Genomic DNA, 20,753 nt, shown 5'->3' on the forward strand with positions numbered 1-20,753 from the left:
GTAAAATGCTTCTACTTTCATAACTGCAGGCAATGCAGATCCTGAAGGACAAGGCTTTTGTCAAGCAGGTTTCAGCTTAGATTTTTACAAGGTAAGATTGTGCCACTGAAATATCCTGACAAAATGCATTTCTAGTGTATCAACACACTGTCCTAGTAATCAAGAGTTTATGTTCATGCTGTTGCATATGGAAGACTTTACTGGAAGTTACTGCAAGTTTTACTGCTTTGTAAGATTCAAAGTTTCTGGTTTTAGAAAAGAGAAATAAAAGATGGAAAAAATATTACTATCAACACCTGTTCATCTGTTAACTGCACTCTAATTTGGCTCTCCTAAGTCTATGTTAATAGTCAACTAAGCCAAATATTGTATGTGATTCTGTCTCAGTGTTTCACACTTCCATTGCTTTCCAGAGGCCTGACTTTCAGGAAATAATGGGCAGGAACAACAGTCTTTTTTTGAAGCCAAACTGGATTATATAATGATGTTTTTGGAGCCAGACTAATGATTAAGACTGTTCTCCCATGGAGGTGGTAGAGGAAATGTGAAGTGAAATAGCTAGTTGTTCTTACATGCCAAGACAGTCCAATAAAAATATTGTGGACAAAGAGTATTGCAGCTATTGTTATTATCTGCATCAGGAGCCTACGTGTCTTTCACATCATTGGAGTTGCTTTCAGTGTTATGGAACAACATTGTTATTCACACTGTTAATATTCAAGTACTGAAGACCTCATTGTAGACTATACAGAGCTGCATTTCTCTGTAAAGCTGTTGCTTCAATTGAAGTGTGAAGGCTCTCTCTTATGCTGAATTTGTTTTAGTACAGATAATCAGAAATTTTTAGGATGCCTTGTTAGTACTGAAAACATACTGGCTTGATTTCAAATGAAGATATGCTGGGCGATGTTAACTTTATTTAATCATTGGTTTTCCTGATCATCCATGTACATACATCCTTTCCTTGACCAGGGCTGTTCTCTCTTGTCATTATTCTGAGATTCTTTTGATCTTTTATATTGTTTTTCCATGCATGCTTTATTTTGTGTTCTTTTGTTGTGTAATTTTATTCAATTATGCTTTTTGTAGAATGGAGACCTCATAGTAGGCGGGCCTGGTAGTTTTTATTGGCAAGGTATGTTCATCTGGCTGGTTAACTTGATCTAAGAAATGAAACATAAAGTACTGTGGAAAATGTGGTTCTTGATTTCCAGTATTTTCTCAATTTAAGATAACCAGTCTCTGGTCTATTTTCAATAAATATAAATCAGAGGAATTCTTTAATACACCACTGAGAGTAAAGAGAAGTCAGAGGAAATTCAGACTGTAGGCTCTATAGAGAGAAGTAGAAATAACAATGTTTATGTTGAATGTTTTAGTACATTTGCAGTTTAATAAGCCATTTTCCTACAAATACTCTTATTTTTAAAATAGCTGATAATTGCACAGTAAATTGATATTTTAAATGTTTTGTTTCTGAAGATAACCTTTTATTGCTATCTGCATATATTTTTAGTGTACTTATGGCATCACTGTAGCTTTCCAGATGTAACTTCTCATGTAGATGAAACCTGAAGTAACTCTGGAAAAGGAAAAAAAGGATATCTTTGCTTTAACTGTTTTTGATGTTTGCAACATAGCTGATTCCCAGACTCTGCCTACCAAATTCCCTCTTGTCAGCTTAATCTGTATGTGTTTTTTTTCATTGCCATTAAAAAAAGAAAGATCTAGTTGAGTATGATGGTAGGGAATGCATGGCTTTGAATTTTTTGTAAGAAATTACTTCCATTTGTCTATTATGTCTGTACCATGCAGCTTCAAAAGGTTGCTGTTCTGAAGAAGCTGTGGCTTAAAAAGTTTGACTTCGGTTTGATTCAGCACTGTGAAATGAAGCTGGAGTTGTTTATGTGATGGTTCAAAAGAGAATCAATGCCTTGTGTTGATTTATGTGTAGTCATGAGATTAATGGGAGAAGTAAGACTGAGAGAACATGTGCTATACTCTTGGTTTCTCTTGTGTTCTACTAGCTCTATTTTGTGGCTGTCCTTTGTGTCCCTTTCATTTATGAAGCTGTTTAAATCCAGGTCAGGTAATCACTGCAAGCATTGCGGATATCATCTCAAATTATTCCTTCAAGGATATTCTGAGGAAACTGGCACGAGAGAAGCAAACAGGAGTTGCACCACCCACATATGATGACAACTATATGGGTAAGCTAAGCTCTGTCTCAATTAGCACTGTGTCCTAAAAGCATGGGATTTATATAAATAAGAAAACAGTTGTGAATTTGAACACGTAATGTTCAAATACCATTGCACAGCAGCAATGCTAGTAGTTTGCTGGTTATTTCAGTGAGATGAAGTACACTCTTTAAGTTATGCATAACACATTTTGAAAGTTGAGATCTTAAATGTCTCACTAAGGTTTTTATTATTATAAAGAATGATTTGAATTTGAAGTTATTTCTTGCTTCAGTTGTAAATTTTAAATACCAGAAGTCTGAATTTATTATGTAGTAGTAGTAGTATGGAAAAAAAAAAAAAAGGGCTCTTTGTGTGCCTTTTACCTTCACAAAGAGTTTTCTTGGTTCACATATCTCTGCATGCTAGACAGATTGTTCCTCACATAATTATAGAGAAAGATGCAGTGGAATTAAAAGGCAAAGACACATCCTCTCATCTCTGCCCATATATTTGAAATTAGACACTGATACAATCCAAAAGCCTTTACTTGGTCAGTATCAATTATCATACTGATTTACTAAAACCTCAGGAGGTGCTTGACTGTATCTTTGGAAATCGGTCTTCCATGAGTACTAACAGGATACTCGCACTGTGGTGGGAATGCTGAGTCATGGTTTGAACCAGTGATTGAGCACCTGGTGGGAAGGCAGGGCCAACCGAGGGAAGGGAGCCCAGGTGTATGCAATGCATCTGAGTGACTGGAAGGGGTGCAGCCAGGATCCACCCCTTCACAAACCTCATTTAAAGGTCGGTAGTAGAAGCAAGAGTATTTTCCTGAAGATCCCTGTATACCTGAGGCCTTCCAAGGGTAGGCAGCTTTTGTCCTCTGTTTCTGTGTCCATGGCTACTGTATTTGGGCTTATCCTCACTTGCTGTAGCCTGGGACTTTGCTACCCTGCTATTATTTCTGTGCTTTCCATTGCCTTATAGCTGTACCCATGGTGAGCCAGCCCGATACTTGTTTAAGATGGATTATCTAAAAAAAAAAATAAAAAAAAAAAATAGTGCATTGGATGGTCACTGGGGCACCTAATACACTGAAAGAGGAACTCCTGGGGGAAACACTGAGATTCCTGGGTTCACCATGGCTGAGTGCTGCTTGGGTTATTGAAGAATGGAATAGTGGTCTATTATTAAATCCCCTTTGAAAATGGCTGATTTTTTTCAGTAAATTAGAACAAACTTTTTTGACAAATGAGTAAAGAGTAGTAGCACTATCTGCTGTAGCATGGCCTCTGCTACCAACCTTTAACGTAATCCTGCGTCTGAGAAAGGATTGAAAGACAAAAACAAGCTTTTAAAAGCCTGCATTAGGCAACTGGAAAATAAAATTACATCTCTGAAGGGGCAAACTGCCTTACCTTCAAATGGCATTTCCCCTCTGAAATTAAGATCCATATCCTTAGAAGGAGAAAAGGACTTCGATCAGAAGGATTCATCACTCCAGGCTGAATCTAAGAATGAAAAAAAACCAAGCAGACAAAAATCCAACTGGAGGATCTGGGAACCTCAGATCTTCTTGAAATAAGGCCAATAATAATTCAAAAAATGAAGACAGTCCAAGAGAGCCCAGCAGGGTTGTCACCTAAGGAGTGGCCCCCTGCTCACTCCACGCTACATTTAACGGTGCACCCATATGCAGCCACTGAACTCATGGATCTGTTTCAGTGGTTTAAGTAAAAGCTGTGAGAGGACATACCAGCTTTGCTCATGAGACTATGGGTTATGGGGTCCAAAAGTGTGGTAATTAATGGACCCCAAATTTCTAGACTTTCATCCATTTCCACACATCCGGCCCTCAGACTGTATGCAAATGTGATATGTAATGAAGAAAACCATTTGCTAATTCAAAGGATAATGACGGCATGCATAATCATGTGGCCAAACAGAAGTGATGTACTGATAAATACTGGTCTTCAGACTTCAATGGAAGAATGCCAAAATTGGGAATGAAGGAGGCAATTTATGATGATGTTTTTTAAGTCCAGACCTGATTAAGTTTTTGGCAGCGATGAGGGACCTCATATTACAACAATCTCCTACCATCAATATGGCACACTAGTGTCCACACTGAACACTTTGGTGGCCTCAGGGGCCGCTATTCAGCAAGCTGCCCACTTGGTGGCTGACCTAGAGGAGACAGTGCCTTCTGATCAGGTGCAGTATCTGGATGCTGAAAGGGACAGAGGTTCTCCCCATAACAAAAACTAGGAAACAGGCTCCATGAACTTCTCAATTGGCTCTCATATGGGTATCCCAGAAACAGATGTTTAATGACTTAATCTGGGCTGGGGTTCAATTTGCAAAAATTGGTCGCCAACCCAATTGTGTTCTCCTCCATCTATGGAGGCATCTGGGGGAAAATCAAAAGTTTCAGAATATCTCCAAAAAAGCAGAGGTAAGAATTATTGAAAAAGTACCCATGAGAAAGTGGAAAGTGGAAAATTTTCTAGTTTCCAACAAAAGGGAAAAGCTTCCTTAGGTGACTCAGGCCACTATGCCTGAGCCACCTGAGGAAAAAGAATTGGTGATTGCAGTTATTTGTGTGACGGGATGCCAGACACCCTGCACCCAGGGCCCCCAGATGAGACCAGAAGCCCTATTTCAAACTGACTATTTTTTGGTCTGGAAAGAAAATACAGAAAATAGAGTTATGGCATTAGTTGACACGGGTGCAGAAATGCCAATTATTTATGCTGATCTGATCAAATTCCAGGGCGTTGGAGTGACAACTGGTGGGTTTGAGGGACAGACCATAGCTGTAACCCAGACATGGTTGAAATTGAGGGTTAGGCATTTCCCTCCCTGCGAGTATAAGGTGTCTATTGCCCCAGTTCCGGAGTATATACTGGGCATAGGTGTGCAATGGGGTCTGTCTCTCCAGATGACCATAGGAGAGTTCAGACTGAGAGAGAGATGCGCTGGTATCCAGGCAGTGCAGATGATATGAAGAGAGGCTGTGTGAAACGTGAGTGTATTTACCTACCAGATCTGTGCTGGTTTACTAATATTAACAGTATAGACTCCTGGGAGGGTAAGAGGAAATCTCCAGAGTGGTGCAGGTTCTAGAAAAAGTAGAGTCATAATACATGCATCTAGCCCATACAATTCCTACATGTGCCCAGTATATAAGTTAGATGGCACGTGAAGATTGACAGTGGATTACAGATAGTTGAATAAGGTCATGCTGCCTGTTCATGCATCTGTACCCAATATTGCCTTCCTGAAGGACACATTGAGTAGGGAGACAGAAACCTACCATTGTGTTCTAGACTTGGCAAATGTTTTCTTCAGTATTCCCATTCATGAATAATTGCAAGACTAGTTTGTATTTGCGTGGGGACCTTTCAGGTCCTGCTGCAAGGGTACATGCATTCACCAACATATTGTCATAACTTAGTGGCACTTGACCTAGCTGATTGGAATAATCCTAATATCCAACTGGGCCACTATATTAATGATCACATGTTAATGTCTGACTTGCTGGAAACATTGGAAAAGACAATAGATTTCTTGACTACTCATTTACAAGAGAAAGGGTGGGCTATAAACCCCAGAAGGTGCAAGGACAAGACTTGGCAGTGAAATTCCTGGGTGTAGTTTGATCAGAAAGGACCCAAGTACTACCCAGTGCAATAATAGACAATATTCAGGCATTTCCAGTTCCTACCATGCCAAGGCAGCTGCAAGAATTTGGAGGTATGTTGGGATACTGACATTTCTTTATGCTTACACTTAGTGCAGCTGCTGAGGCCTTTATACCAGCACACAAAGAAAGACCAAAAATGGGAGTGGAGACCTGCTGTTATTGCTGTGCTTTCTGTCACATTACACACACATTGCAGCTGGAAAAATCTCAATTGCGTCAATAGCCGTTAGTGCAAACTCTAGTTACCTCCTGATTTTCGGGTAAACTATTAAGTATCACTGCTTTAACAGCTCATCGGGGGACAAGGAGGCTAGATCTTTTATTCCTTGAGAACTACAGTTAATTGAATCACGATAACATGGCAATTTTCCTCTTCTTCCCACACAGGTTTAGAAAGTGTACATTCTGATGAGCAGATGAGAAGAAAAATCTGTTTGTCTTTACATATTTTTGGAAATAAATGGTTTATTAAGTTTTTCACTTGTAATTTATTTTTAAACAGGATACTCAGTAGCTGCTGGGGAATTTACTGGAGATTCTGAAGAAGGTAAGAAGCCACGTACTTGAAAGAAAACCATATGGTTCTGCCTCTATTAAGTTCTTCTCTTTGGGTCTGTATGCAGGAACATACCTTTTATTCATCTGAAACACTGTGCCTAATATTCCTAGAGGCAGATATTCCTTTAGAAGGTGTGTGATGGCAGAGCAGAATTTAAGTAATCCAAAAATCTGAATCTGCTAGTGTCCATCTGCATCTATTCTGCAGAGCGGTGACAGCATCAGTAGGTGAAGCCAGCCAAGCTCACTGAATTTCACCAGTGTAGTGATGACTACTTAACAGTGAAACCAACAATAGAGTCCTGCACAGTTCTTGGTTCCACAGTCAAGCTGCATAGAGGATGCTTTACCTCAGCACCTGGGTGACCAGATGTGGGTTTAGAAACATCTGCGTATGTTGAAAGCACACTTCTGACTTCCACATAACCTCAACAGTTAAGTAGAGGAGATAGCATTCAGTAGCTCCTGGGCTGACTATACCAGCATGCTTGCTCTTGTTGGTGAGAGCAGCTCTTGGCTCTGTAAATGTTTCCCTAGTTGCAGTTCACGTGTTATACAGATAGGATGCCTGGGACAGCTCATTAGCTGACCCTTTTCATACAGAATGTTTTCCTCCACAAGCATAATAGATCAGGTTTCCTATGCTGCTGGTCCTCTCCTGAGCCTTGTATTTCACAATGAAAAATGAAAGAATTGAATTCCTGTTATTGAAATCTGAGTTTAGAGCCAGAGAACATTCTGCAGGAAGATTAGTGTTCAGTTGATCCTCTGGATAAGGAAGAGCTGAATGCACATGGATATGTGTCTGAAGAAGAATCACACCTGAGATGTTTTTAAAGATTCTGGGGCCAAGTAGGTTTGATGCAGGACAAAGCTAGTCAAAATTTGCAGTTAGCAGCTGTCATTCATGAGGAAACAGGCATATCACAGAGTTAGTAGCAGTGCTTAAAGATGTCATTACTGTTGAATCTGGTGTACGGGGGGAAAAAAATCACTCTATGGAACAGACAGATTCAAAGGGAATGTTTAACCAGAGATTTAGCTATTTTCAGAAATTGTACAGTATTTTGAAACAGTTGGGGAAAAAAAAAAAAAAAATCTGTGATCCTTGGTGTTTCTTACATTTAGAGCCATGTATTTCTTGTAATGCTTTCTGACTGATCATCAGCCTTATGTAAAGAGTAGCTTTCTTGAGGAGATAAGCAGCTCCTTGGTCCAAACTCACAAAGTCAATACAGGCTAAGTACATTTCTAAAAATGAAGCCAGCTCTCCAGTGCTGCTGCTGCTTACTTTCTATAAAGTTAGTTTCTTGTCCTGTGCCACTTTAGGATGGAAAAAAATAGACGCTATTTTGAGTCTGATGGTACAGTGTGGGGTAATTGCTGGCACAAAGAATTGCAGCATTGTCTGACCCTGTAGTCCTTTATTACTGTTTCCATCTCCCTTTGACCAAATGCTTATAACTGCAGGGGAGTATATGAACACAAAGAGAAATTGGTGAAGAGGAATTGGTCAGTTGTGGCAGATGTCTGAGATGCTCTGGTGTATGAAACTCCTGCTCTTCTGTTATGGATATATATATCCTAATGAGGGAAGGTTTTGTTTTATCTGTGGCTTTGCTCTTTATTTTGGTGGGTTTTTTTTTCTCCACTAATTGTTTAAACTTCGGCCTCTGTGCAGGATCACATCCCAGAGGGCAGCTTAGAACAAAGTTTCGTGTTCCAGTTCAATGAGTTCACAATGCCACTCACCAAAACTTGCTTGTAATGCTTTTAGATAGCTATTGTGTGCACAACTTATCAAATGCTCTTGTGGCACTCAGCCCAATAACAGATATGAGAAAATGTTAAGCAGCCAGAAGGAAAAGAAAAATTTGTAATGACGATTGTGTTTAGCTTTTGTATGATGGTGTATGATGCCACAGCTAATTCTGGTTTGTTCAATCCACAGCTGTCAGGTAGCAAGCTGAATTGTAGGAGCGGCTGAACTGTAGGAACAGCTTTGTTGTGCTGTACTGTGCTGAACAGCGCTCAGGAGAAAAAGACCTTTGTCTAGGCATGGATGAGTGTATTCAACGGTTCATTGTAATATTTCAAGCAACTAGATGCACTGAATGAATGTTAAAATCTCATGAATCTCTCTCAGGTCTTGAAGTGACGTGCAGGTGTTTCTGATACAGATAACAAGCCAAAATCCTAAAGATTATGTATAAAGAAAGATTTAAGTGGTCTAGAATGCATGTTGCATGTGCTACTCAGACAGCCTAACCAGTTCACTGCTGATCATTTGTATTTCAGAGCTGGTTGCTGGAGTCCCAAGGGGTGCACAGAACTTTGGCTACGTATGTACTGGACCCACATTTTATCCTTTTTCATAGTGAAAATAACATTAGACTCCTCAGAAGCTTAAAGACTACATTGTTTTCTGTCTCTTAGAGCCTAAACTTTCTAATCAGAGAAAAGTGCCTCTGACTTTCACTCCCAGGCTTACCTGGCTGGGTTGACCTGCCTTACTGGCCTGGGCTTTAAATATTGAGCTCTTGCTCAGCTATGAAGTCTATTTTCAATACCCAGTTACTGGCACTTTTCAAGTATGAGTAGTATCCCAGTTCTCACTGAGTGCTATCAGACCTTGGCCTAAGCTATCCCACAGACTGGAGCATTTCATGTATGTTCTTTCTAAGTATATCTACTGAATTCCTACTGCAAAGAGTGGTGATATACAGTTAGAAAGGAAGTGAAGGGAGATGTGTGGATACACACCTATTTCCTCCTAGGGGAAAAAAAAAAAAAATCCAAGTTTCAGGTCTAACTTGATTAGGTAGCAGCCACAGACACATTCTCTAGTCTTGTGACCCCAAAATCATTTTGTTTGGAACTTATTTAAACCATTTGTTCAGAGACAATTTGTGTGTGTACACATATGTACGTGTGTGTATGTATATATTCTATGTATATTATATACATTGACATATATAAAAAATGTATATTTAGAATGTATATTTTCATGCTTAATAATGTAATCATTGATTAGCTGATAGTCTATGATTTGCTGCTGTTCACAATATGTGGTAAGGATGGAAAATATTTTTTCCCTCATTTTCTTCACAGAAGGCTTGAGACTCATAAAATTTAGTGATGTATGCAAGATGAGGAAAACTGTGGTGCAACAGAAAATAGTTGATGTATTTTTTTTATCTCCTTGAACCATCCTTCAGTGTCTCAAATTGTGATGTTATGCTGTATCATATCTCTTTGTGCTTGAAACTTTTCATATCTTTCTTCTGTTAATAGGTCTCAATCATTAATTCTTCAGATTTGACCTTTATCCAGAATTTCACCGGTGAACAGGTAATGCCAAATAACTATGTGATGAAGTATTATATATCAAGAGGATATAATTTCATCAATTTAATTTCAAGACTATGTAAAAAATATGTCTTTTAAAACTAGTAACCACTGAAACAAAAGAGGTTTGTCAGTAAGACTTTTTAAAGATGATATGTTATATGAAGCCTATCTGTTTTTTATTTCCAGATGGCGTCTTATTTTGGGTACACTGTTGCAGTATCTGATGTTAACAATGATGGGTAGGTTACCAGATATATTCAGCTCCACTGAACGTTCACAGAATCAATGCCTGATATTTATTAATAAACACAGGTTTTCAGATGCTTCATACCTTCTCTTGACTTCTTTCTTTTCTGCTTGTTTGCATAGGTTTATCTTTGTGCACTTACAGTGGCACAGCGGTTTGCTAGGTTGGGCGAGTTTATCTTCCTGAATACGTATTAAATGCAGTACAGTAGAGCAGATCTCAGAAAACATCCAGATAGAGGTACAGTGAATAAAAAAATGCAAGCTGCTGATGGTAGATGCAATTTCATTCTTCTGTTCTTAGAAGCAATTAAGTCTTTTCACATGCAGATCATTCCAAGCCTCACTTCTCAGTTTTAAGAGTTTTTCGGTATCGCTCATTTCAGCACCTGCTGGTTCACTAGTCAAAGCTTTCCAGGTTTCTGACATTAGATTTTGTCATGTTATCTTAGCTTTCCAAAATTCCTGTTTTTCTGATACAAAAAATTGGGGTTTGTTTGATCTCACTGAAAGGCATTATTGACATGAAAAAGTGGAGGAATAGCAATCTTAGTTACAATCAGCATGCCTTGGACTGTTAGGCATCTTATTAGTTAACTTCTCACTGAACCACATTATTTCCCATGCGGGTTATTTCCTGTGAATCATAGGGTTACTTTGCAGGTTTCATATTTTCTGTGTGAAACTCTAAGACCACAATTTATGTGAATAATGCAGTCAAATTGCTGTTGAGGCCTGTGTGGTCTCCCAGCCTGTCTTTGAAAACAAACAAACAAAAAAAACCTGACTCCCTCTGAGATCTAAACATTGCACAGAAAACAAAGCACCAGAAGCAATATGTGATAAGTATTTCTGATTATATATGTAGTCCACTGTTGCCAATTTGTGCATATACTCAATAAAAAATTTTATCTGAAAGCGAGAGTAAAGTGGGAGGGGAAATAAAAAAAAAAAAAAAGCAAGTAGGAAATTGTTACTCCAAGTTGTGTGTGTATGTGTGCATATGAAGATGAAGGAGGTTGAGACAGCTTTACCAGTAGCAAAAGCCTCATCAAGTCTTACGTTGAAAAGATTAATGAGGATGATATTTTGTTGTAATGAGGCTGATGACACGGCCCTTAGATTAAGCTCATCCTAGGAAACCGTGTTATCAACCTTCTCTAGCAGTTCTGCAAGTGTTCCTGGATGTCTCTTGCATTTATATCTGTGCTGCATTAGGGCTGTAAGCAGAACAGGGAAACTGAGGGCATTGTTTGGAATACCCTTTAGTTACCCAATAATAATGAGAAATTTACTATGAAGCTTAGCAAATCAAGCTGTGCTATCAACTTGCGGACTGCATTCCTAGTAAAGAGGAAAAAAACACTCTCAATTTGGACCAAAACAGTCCAATAAAATGTGGAATAAGTTGTTTACTAGTCTTTTATTTGGCCTATATCAAAGCTTTCCATAGTAACGCTTTGACCTCTTGACGATTCCCATACTCCTGCTTTTTGTTACACAGCAGGATACAAAGAATCCACATATAGTCCTAGCTTGTAGTCAGCTTGTGCTTTTTAAAGTGTTTTTTCTGTGCTGGTTGGTTGGTTGAGGTTTTGTTTGCTTGCTTGTTCTTTTAGAAGAAAGTTGGCTAGTTACCTTTCTGGCATGCTGGCATGAAGATAAATATACCAATTGATGTTAGCAGCAACATCGTAGTTAGTGTGGTGATGAAATGAATGTAAAGATGGGGTTCAAAATACCTCTGCACTCTGAACTGCACTTTATGATTTAATATTACTGTCTATGGGCAGTAATACAAAATTGTCGGAGGGAGAATTCCTACTTGCAGCCTTGTAGAGAAGTTATTGAAGCAGCTTTTCTTGCCCTGCTGAGTTTGGACTCAGAGAGAGAAGAGAGAAAGCTAGAGAGTGAGAGGTGTAAGGCTTTGGTATGGATGGGACACGTAAAGAGCTGGAGCAAAGGTAAACTAAGTGCTCTGGTTGCTTTGGGTAGTTCTGCTGCCAAAAGCAGTTTGGAGGTAGGTCACTGTACGTGTGCCTAGCTCCCATCCTTCCCTCTCGTAACTTAGTTAATCTTAGCTGCTGAGTTCTGGTCCAGTCCCCTGCACCACTCATGTATTTTATACAATCATTTTAATTTCTTCTAAAAAAATAGAAATTTTCCTAGAAAAATAACACAGGACCATGCACTTTGATCTTTGATGCTAAAATCCTTATGTATGGACTCTAGCTCTGGTCTGTTTGCTTTCCATCTCAGCAGGTATTTACGTATTGTATTTAAGGCTAGGAATTTTTGTCCATACTGGGTAGTAGATAGTCTCTCTGCCTCTCTCTCCACTTTATTCACTGTAGGTATTGCTGTGCAGCCCAGAATTTCAGCATGTCTACTTGTTTTGCACTGATGTAGTGGCAGCTCTGAATCTTTTGGTTCCCTATCACTTCTAAAAGTCTTACCTTATCCTCGCAATCCTTCATTTGTAGAAAGCCAATTGGAGCCAAGCTTATCTTTTACCTCTTGGTTTCTACAGCGTGTAATACCATGGGGTCTCAATCTCAGTGGAAACATCTGCACTGTGGTGTCATAAAATAATAGATTACAGTACTACTGTGCAATGCTTTTAGTGCATGCTGTACATAAAATAACTTGTGGGGGAAAAAAAAAAAAAGAGCATTCATGATCTAAAATAACTTGTGAAAAAAGAACACTTTCTGTTGTTGCTGTTGTTTCGTGGCAACAGCTTTAGCTGATGTGCTGTCCAGACTCTTACATCTTCCATTAGTAGAAGGCTTTTGATGTTTAATGTAGCAGGAAAACCCCACCTCTGATGTTAAGTCAGCATCTGCTTCCTTTTTTAAAAAAAAAAAAAAATTAATTATCCTTACCATGGGGTAATATTTGACCTATAAAGAAGAACTGTGTGAAAATGACCTAACATTCTGAGTTACAGTTTCCTTTATGGAAATCTACTATAAAGCTTTATAGAAAAATAATATTTTGAGAAGTACTTTGTCAAAATTTCTGGAATGTGTAAGTCCTACAGTATGATTAAAAGGTGCGTAAATGGCATATTTTCTACTAAATTTTATGGTATACATCTTAGAACCACAGTATATATCTGTGTTAAAGAAATACCTGAGCTACTCATGAAATATATACTTTATTTTCCTATCAGGCTTAGGAAAAATAATGTAGAGCATTTTTCAATAATTGGTTTATTCATGTCTCAGAATATGTCACTACTGAGAATATGATTAATTAAGAACATAAAGTTTTCCATGACTTTATAAAGTTAGAACAGAATTTCATGTTAAAGCAAGAGAATGTATTCTCTAAATTTAAAATTCTGGGATCAATTGGTACAAGTTCTTTGCAACAGCAGAGTTCCTTGATATGGGTGACCACTGTCATGAATATAATGGTAATTTTCCCTTTAGCATACATGGGCTTGAGCAATCTTCAGAAAGACATCTGATGCTGTTGTTTCGTATCTCAAAATGTATTTATTTGTTACATATCTGTCAATCTTGTTTGATTTTGTTCTTTATTGTCCAGTAAAGGGTCTCTTTTCTGCCAAATAAATGTTGGTAGCATATTTCAAAACAGGCAATGTATCCTTTGATGAGTCTATCTTATTTCAGTAATACTTCTTGGTGTGGCAAAACAGATAAAAGAACCTTTCCCTCTGAGCTTCATACTAATGTGGCTTTATGGACATGGTTAGTGGGCGTGGTGGAGTAGGGTTAATGATTGGGCTAGGTGATCTCAGGGGTCTTTCCAATCATTAATGGCTCTATGGTTCTATCTTTTCTCTTTATTACTTTATACTGCAAATTACACAAGCTCTTCAGCTACTCATTTACCTAATATTCAACAGAACAGCTTTTAGAAAAGAAGCTTTAGCTTTGTCTTCCAGCTTACACTTGAATTAGTGATGAGGAATTCTCTGTGAATTGATGTTCAACCTGTTTCATATATGTAACTTCAAAAAATCTGGCAGAAAGTAGATATTTTTGTTCTTTTGCTCACTTACTGATGTATAGTGTTAGAAGAAATCTGGATTTTATACTGAACTTTGTCTCTCAGCACAGTTAGCGGTATAATTCTACAGAATTTGTTCTACTAATACAGCTCACCTCTGAGTTGAATTTCTGACTTCTGGATTATTAATTGTAAAATATAGCACTTCAGTGTCTTGTGAGCATGAATTGAAGTACAATAAGTTCTGTTTTAAAGCTAAGAGGAAATGTTTTCACTGTGAGGGTGCCCAGAGAGGTTATAGAATCTTCATACCTAGAGATACTGAGAACTGGAGTAGCTATAACCTTGGTAACCTCATCTGCTGACCATGCCTTGACCAAATGCTTGTACTAGAACACCAGAAGTGTCTTCCTATCTCAGCCAGTCTATGACTCTGTGATAATTCTCTGCTTCATGTTAATTTGTGAACTTTTTTGATTATGCTCTCAGTGACACTGATTTTTATTTAACTGTTCCAGTTTAGATGATATCTTAGTTGGGGCCCCTCTGTTTATGGAACGAGAATTTGAGAGCAAGCCTAAAGAAGTTGGGCAAGTCTATCTGTACCTGCAGGAAACTGCTTTCCTCTTCCGAGATCCGCAAATTCTGACAGGCACTGAAGTGTTCGGCAGATTTGGCAGTGCAATCACTCACCTTGGAGATCTCAATCAGGATGGATATAATGGTAATTTTTATATTAAGCGATAATATACATCTTTTCTTTGTAATTATGTCCTTTTTTTCTTAATTTCATCTCAATTTCTCATCCATCCTACTGGTGAGGAGTGAGTAAACTTCTGCATGGGGTTTAGCTGCCTGCTGAATTAAACCACAACACTGTGTATCATTGACATTAGAAATGGCTAGGCAGCGAACGTGCCTTAAGAAGACTTTTTTACTTGTAACTTCTCTTCAAAATCAAGAGAATTCACACTAGCCCTAATAAAACTGATACTCAGAGCCAAATAATTACAAGCTTATCTATAGAAGTGCATTCGTATTTGCTACACTGCTATCTTTATCTGACTATTAAAGTTTGAATAAAAATGCTATCTGTTGTTTTATAATTAGATTTAAATAATTAAGATTTTGCATTTGTTTAAAAGCAGAGTTCTCTTTCTTTCCTCAAATGTTTGGATGAATTGAAAGAGGTTTAGTAATTGGAGCAGCTTAGCTGCAATAAAAGAATTGGACAAATACACGCATACTATTTTGGAATCAGACTTCCACTTGTAATCAAGCTCTGAAAGAAACAGCTTCTCAGAGGGGTTTTTCTCAAATGGCAATATCACATAAATTCAGTAGAAAATACTCGTGAAGTAAACTAGGAGACTAAGTTTAGGAAAACAGTCAAAGTAAGCTTGCTTAATTGTGTGAGAGAGCTTGGATGTCCTGAGCAGATTGAGTTAGTCTTTCACACGTGGTCAGTAACGCTCTCATCTTACTTACATAGATTTCTTTTCTTCCTGTTTCCAGGTTGTTAGAGATCTGCAATTCAGATATCTCTGCATCTAAAACCCCAGGAAGTTTTTGCTGGATAAGTTATTTTGAACAGCAGTCTTAAAGATAGTTTGACCACTCAGGAAAAAAAAAAACGAACGTGAACTTAGCTCCTCTTTAACTTGAGGGCTCTTTTTCAGCAGCAGTAGACTCTAGAACAGTGTGGACAATTTGTGACTCTTGTGCAAGGGATGTGTCATCTCAAGAGCCATCAGATTTTATTAGGATTCAGGGTACACAAAACCAGAATCCCTCCTGTGGGAAGAAGTTGCTGAGCTGTGGCTCGTGAGAGAGACTACCCTCACAAGATTGTCCTGGAGTCCCACCATAGGATTCAGCTGGGAAGATTTCCCATTTTCTACCTGTGAGCAATAGTAGATGCCGTCAACTCCTCTGAGCAGGGAAGACTGGTCTCCTTGGCATGCTAGTAGTGGAAGGAGGGTATGATTCTGTTTTTCTCTCTCGCTGTATGAAGAATTCTAGGAAGAATCTAGAGTCAAAGTCTTCTACTTCACAACTAAAGATACAAGTTCTAGGGCTTTGTTGCACTACTGCTGTTATCATGACGGTAGGAGTTCCAGGTGCTGAAATCAAGTTTAATAGATGAATCCAGCATCAGCTCCTGGATGAGATCCTAAAAATTACAGCTGTAGATATGTATCCTCATCTTGTTTCCTATTGGCTAGTTCAGCTAGTTCAGTTGCTGAACCTCAATCTGTGATTCTCTCTGCTTCCTGTGTATTAGAACTGTGAAGAGCAATTGAGTTCTACTTTTTGGATATGCAGTGCTCAGTTGCAGTGCCCAAGGCCTCCTGCTGAATTCTTGACTCAGTACTACTCCCATTTCTCAATAGCATGTTGTCTTAGTATAGAAAAATTATCATATTCTATTTTTCTGTTTTGTGTACGAAAGAGAGAGTTTGAGAGGGTAGTTTTTTGTTGTCTATATTGTCTATCTTATTGGGAAAATAAATTTTTATAAGAGCTTTTCCTTATCGATTATATAATAGAGGAAGTCAGGAAATTTTTTTTATGTTTAAATGAAAATAAATAGAAACAAAGTTATTAGATGTTGGTTTATTAAAGCTTATCAAATTCCTCAGAGATAGGGTAGAGGAATTCAGTGTTGATTGCTAATTTATTTGTAATGTAATAACCTCTTCATAGGATCATTCTGTAAGCATTCATCATGAAATTTTGACACGAGATTATGAACGTTTTTAAATATTTGCCTTAAAAGTAGAATTCGTAGATAAGTACAGAAAGTGATAGTTCTTCAGCATCCATAGAAGCCATTTATGTCTGTTTTCCTTTAGGGACTTAATTCTTGCTTATTTTAATTAAGCCTATTCTTTTATTCTTTTACTGCACTACAGACATTGCCATTGGTGCACCATTTGCAGGTGAAGACAGAAGAGGTAAAGTGCTCATTTACAATGGATACAGTAATGGGTTAAAAACTCACCCTTCCCAGGTTCTTAATGGAGCCTGGGCCTCACAGTCCATGCCTTCAGGATTTGGCTTCACTCTAAGAGGAGACTCAGATGTAGACAAGAATGATTACCCAGGTAAGATTTTTCCATTAGAAGGGGAATTTCATATTTCTGTTCTCTGGAAAATGCATCATACCTAAACTGCTCCTTTTGGAAGGCAGAGGTCAAGTTTAAGAATAGATGTATTTTTAGACAGTTCTAGTTTGCTTTCCAGAGAGTTAAAGTCAGACAAAACAAGTACTCCCTTTTCTCTCGAAAGACATGGTCAGAAATCAGAAAAGGATTCAAATAGTTACATTAACATAAAACATGTGAAGTTTACAATAAAAAGCTTAACCCTTTCCCCCACTTTCAAAAACTGAATGCTCTCAGTTTATTGAACTTGTGATGTGTCCTCCATCCTGGCATTCTTTCTTGATTCAAAACATGTGTTGTAGAACAAGTGATTGCCTTGGTTATGTTACTGGGTTGTTGTTTTTTGCTGTCTGAAGAGATGCTAGGCTGTACATGGGTTCTTAATGGCTTTGATCTAATTGCAAAAAAACAAGAATGTAATGATACTGCTTTAAGGCAGATATTTTGTTTGGGCCTCTCTATGCTCGTTTGTTTGTTTTCATTCTGCTATACTGACTCTTCCTTTTCATATTATCTTTGATTCTTCCTTATTAGCTTACCTGACATGCATTCAAATTTGTCAGTTTGATGGCATCAGCTGCGTTTTGCTAGGCAAGAGGTGTTATTTCTTAAGAGCACTATTCCTAGCATCACAAGTAGAGTGGATGTTGAAGATATTTACTTTCACTGTCTCCTCTGGAAGCAAATTTATTTCTTTACATTATAATTCAGAAGCCTAGCAAGAGTGCAATAAAACATACTTTGTCATTGTGAAATGTCTGCATCTACAGTGGAATGCTATGTCTTTATTACCCAACTCACTGAGAAATCACTTTTGTTAGTTTGGGTTGTTTCAAGGCTAATGTTCTTAAAAGCTGTGCTGTTTATGAAGGGAAAATTGTGATTTTCAAAGAAACAGAACAGCCTTTTGCCTTTTCGTGATAATTGTAAAAAACTTGAAAGAGGTTTTTTTCAAAAGAGAGAAGAAAATTGCTGGAAAGGGAGGTCTACAACAGCAATTACAGTCTTACCAAACAGAAAAGCTGGCTGCAAAGTAATAAAGTGAGGCTATCACAAGATTGAAGAGAGAGGACCTTTAAGCATTTGACAAAAGAAAGGGCTTTTAAACATTGTTCTGACTTTTTGTTTATATGTTGTTGATGGTGCTATTAAGAGGCTTTCACTGTCCATGACTAACGAGGCTCTTTTGGACAGAGAGTTCTTTATTAAAGTTTCAGCATTTAAACATTTTCTAAAGCCACACACAAGGCCCCCAGCAAAACCAAAGAAAACAGGATATTGCATTCCTGACATTTCTAAGATTGGGAAGATAGAGAGAATGAAAGGAAAGATTCTTTCAGGTCACACTGGGATCCAAGAAGTCTACCTAGTGTAAAAATCACAATTTGTGGGGCACCTTTTAAGCTAATTAATGAAAAGTTTGGGTGATGGGCCTCACTCTTTTAAAATTTACACGAAGGAACTGGCATACTTAGTTCAGTTGTGCGATTTAGTGGATTTTTCCTTCTTGTCATCATTGGCTGAGCCATGCATCCTGCTATTTCACATTATGGTATTAGCTTACTATGTGTTAGATGGTTTGGGTTTATTACACATATTGTTTGTTTTAGAAAAAAATCTGCATTGGTTGTAACTAGCTTTTCTCTCTGTTTCTCATCTGAGAAGCTGGATGGGCGGTCCAGAGCACTGGTGAGAGTCTCTCAGAAAACAACACCTAAATAAAAAACCTTACTGTTAGTTGACCACTTCTTCCTTAAATCACAGATTTGAAGCACCAAAATAGAGCTGTATAAACAGCAGAACTGTGGCACAGTATTAGCACAAGAATAGAATACTTTCCTGTGGGTAAAAGAAAGAAAGAAAGGAAATCATATGGGGAAATGCAAGTCCAGGACAAACATGCTAGGCAGTGAAGCAAGTAATCCTTCTTATGTCAGAGAGCTTTTCTTCTCCTCCTCCTGGCGGAAGTCCTAAGGGCAGCCCTTGTACAAAGAGGAAAAAAGGGACAGAACTTCGAAGGAATAGGAAGGAAGTTTTATTTTAGGTGTCAGCTGAGAGTCAGAGCAATTGCTGACTCTGGAAAGTCTAGAAAACTAGCTTATAATTCAGTGTTTCCCAAACTAATGACCATGGCTGTGATTCAAGGAGGGTTGTGAAAGATCAGAAAAAGACCTTTTTTTTTTCTTTTTTTTTCTTTTTTTTTTTTTTTTTTTTCATTTAGGCTTTTTAATGACTATATTGTAAAGCTAACCGTTTTATAGAAAGAAAAAAGTAATAAAACTTCACTCTCAGAAGTTCATTACTCTGGAGACTGGGAAATGAGAGCCAGCTGTAATGTCTGGCTGCTGGCATAATCATGTATTGCCACAGCCTAAGGTGAGAGTCTCCCAGCAATTCTCTTCCATGGCTGAGGCCAAAGTGTCGTATGAAGACCAGCTCAAAAAGGCTTGCAAGCAATTCAGGATTTCAGGCACCAGTTTGTGAGGACTTGTAACTATAGCTGTGCTTGTACAATTTTCTCAAGCCCTTTTACCTAACATTGCAAGGCAGGCACATCCCTACTAAGAAATGAGGGGCTGAGAGATGGGTAATGCTCTGCTAGATGGTGCAGTTAGAGAAGGAATTACAAGTTGGGGAATATTGTTTCTGAAAAGTGAGGATGAATCAAGTCTTTTTTTTCTCTTGCACAGAGATTAAATCTAGTTTTTGCTAGAGGTTCAGGTCAGACAGAGATCTACCTATTTGCTTTCTGGGAAAGAGCAGCCCATCTCATTTGATACAGGAATTTATATCTTTTGCTCCTTATCCAAATGCCTGTATAAACTCAGGAGCAAAGAAGAAGAAAAAGTTTATGAAAGCTGCCTAATACTCAGGGAAGTTCAAATTCTCCAGCTTTTCTGTGAATGGATGTGTGGTTTCTCCTTCCTCCTTTTTCTGTAGCTCCTGGCCAGCACAGGGTGAGAGACCAACCAGCTCCTGGTCTTACCTAGGAAAGGCAGAGGAAGACCCCCTTGATCCCCAGGACCTCTAGAGTAAAGAGAGTGAACTGGGAAGTTGCATAACAAATATGAGAGAAGACTAATCAGGAACCTACTGGTACAGATCTGTATTGCAGATCTGTCTGGCACTGTAGCCTGTCTCCTGCAGTGGCCAACAGCTAGGATATCCAGGAAATTGTAAAGTTGTTGTGATATTTCCCGAATATTCACCCAGCTCTAACCATCTGGAGAAGCAAGGTGTCCAAGTCTGAAGTTCTGTCCTTGCATTTAGCCCTTTACAGACTTTTCTATCAAGAAATTGACTACCCAGGGTAATTGCAGCCTGTGGCAAGGGGCCATGCAGACTAACCATGTGTTTTGTGAAGAAGTAATTGCTTTCACTGCATTGCATTCAAGTCGAACATTGCCCTTGAGAGTTTCTTAGGATGTGCAGCAGTTTTTGTGCTGTAGAGGCAGTGAGCAATTCTCCTGTACCCCACTTGTTTTACAGACCACTGTCATATTCCTTCCCTCAACTATGTCTTTTTAATCCTGAGAAGGAACCTTAAATTACTTATTT

At 38.3% G+C, this 20,753-nt stretch overlaps 1 protein-coding gene across 2 annotated transcripts in view; it reads left to right on the plus strand.

Annotated features, from left to right (window-relative positions):
• Window positions 1–20,753, plus strand: part of ITGA8 (integrin subunit alpha 8) — a 96,943-nt gene that overhangs the window by 15,747 nt on the left and 60,443 nt on the right. For both annotated transcript variants that reach the window (XM_052694981.1, XM_052694980.1), the window contains exons 5-13: window positions 30–91; window positions 1,090–1,135; window positions 2,085–2,210; window positions 6,395–6,439; window positions 8,749–8,792; window positions 9,745–9,801; window positions 9,988–10,040; window positions 14,547–14,752; window positions 16,944–17,135. In XM_052694981.1, the coding sequence (XP_052550941.1) occupies window positions 30–91; window positions 1,090–1,135; window positions 2,085–2,210; window positions 6,395–6,439; window positions 8,749–8,792; window positions 9,745–9,801; window positions 9,988–10,040; window positions 14,547–14,752; window positions 16,944–17,135 (831 nt within the window). The remainder of the gene's footprint in view (window positions 1–29; window positions 92–1,089; window positions 1,136–2,084; window positions 2,211–6,394; window positions 6,440–8,748; window positions 8,793–9,744; window positions 9,802–9,987; window positions 10,041–14,546; window positions 14,753–16,943; window positions 17,136–20,753) is intronic.

Source organism: Tympanuchus pallidicinctus, unplaced genomic scaffold (genome assembly GCF_026119805.1).
Source record: "Tympanuchus pallidicinctus isolate F22 unplaced genomic scaffold, pur_lepc_1.0 scaffold3, whole genome shotgun sequence".
Lineage (NCBI taxonomy): Eukaryota > Metazoa > Chordata > Aves > Galliformes > Phasianidae > Tympanuchus > Tympanuchus pallidicinctus.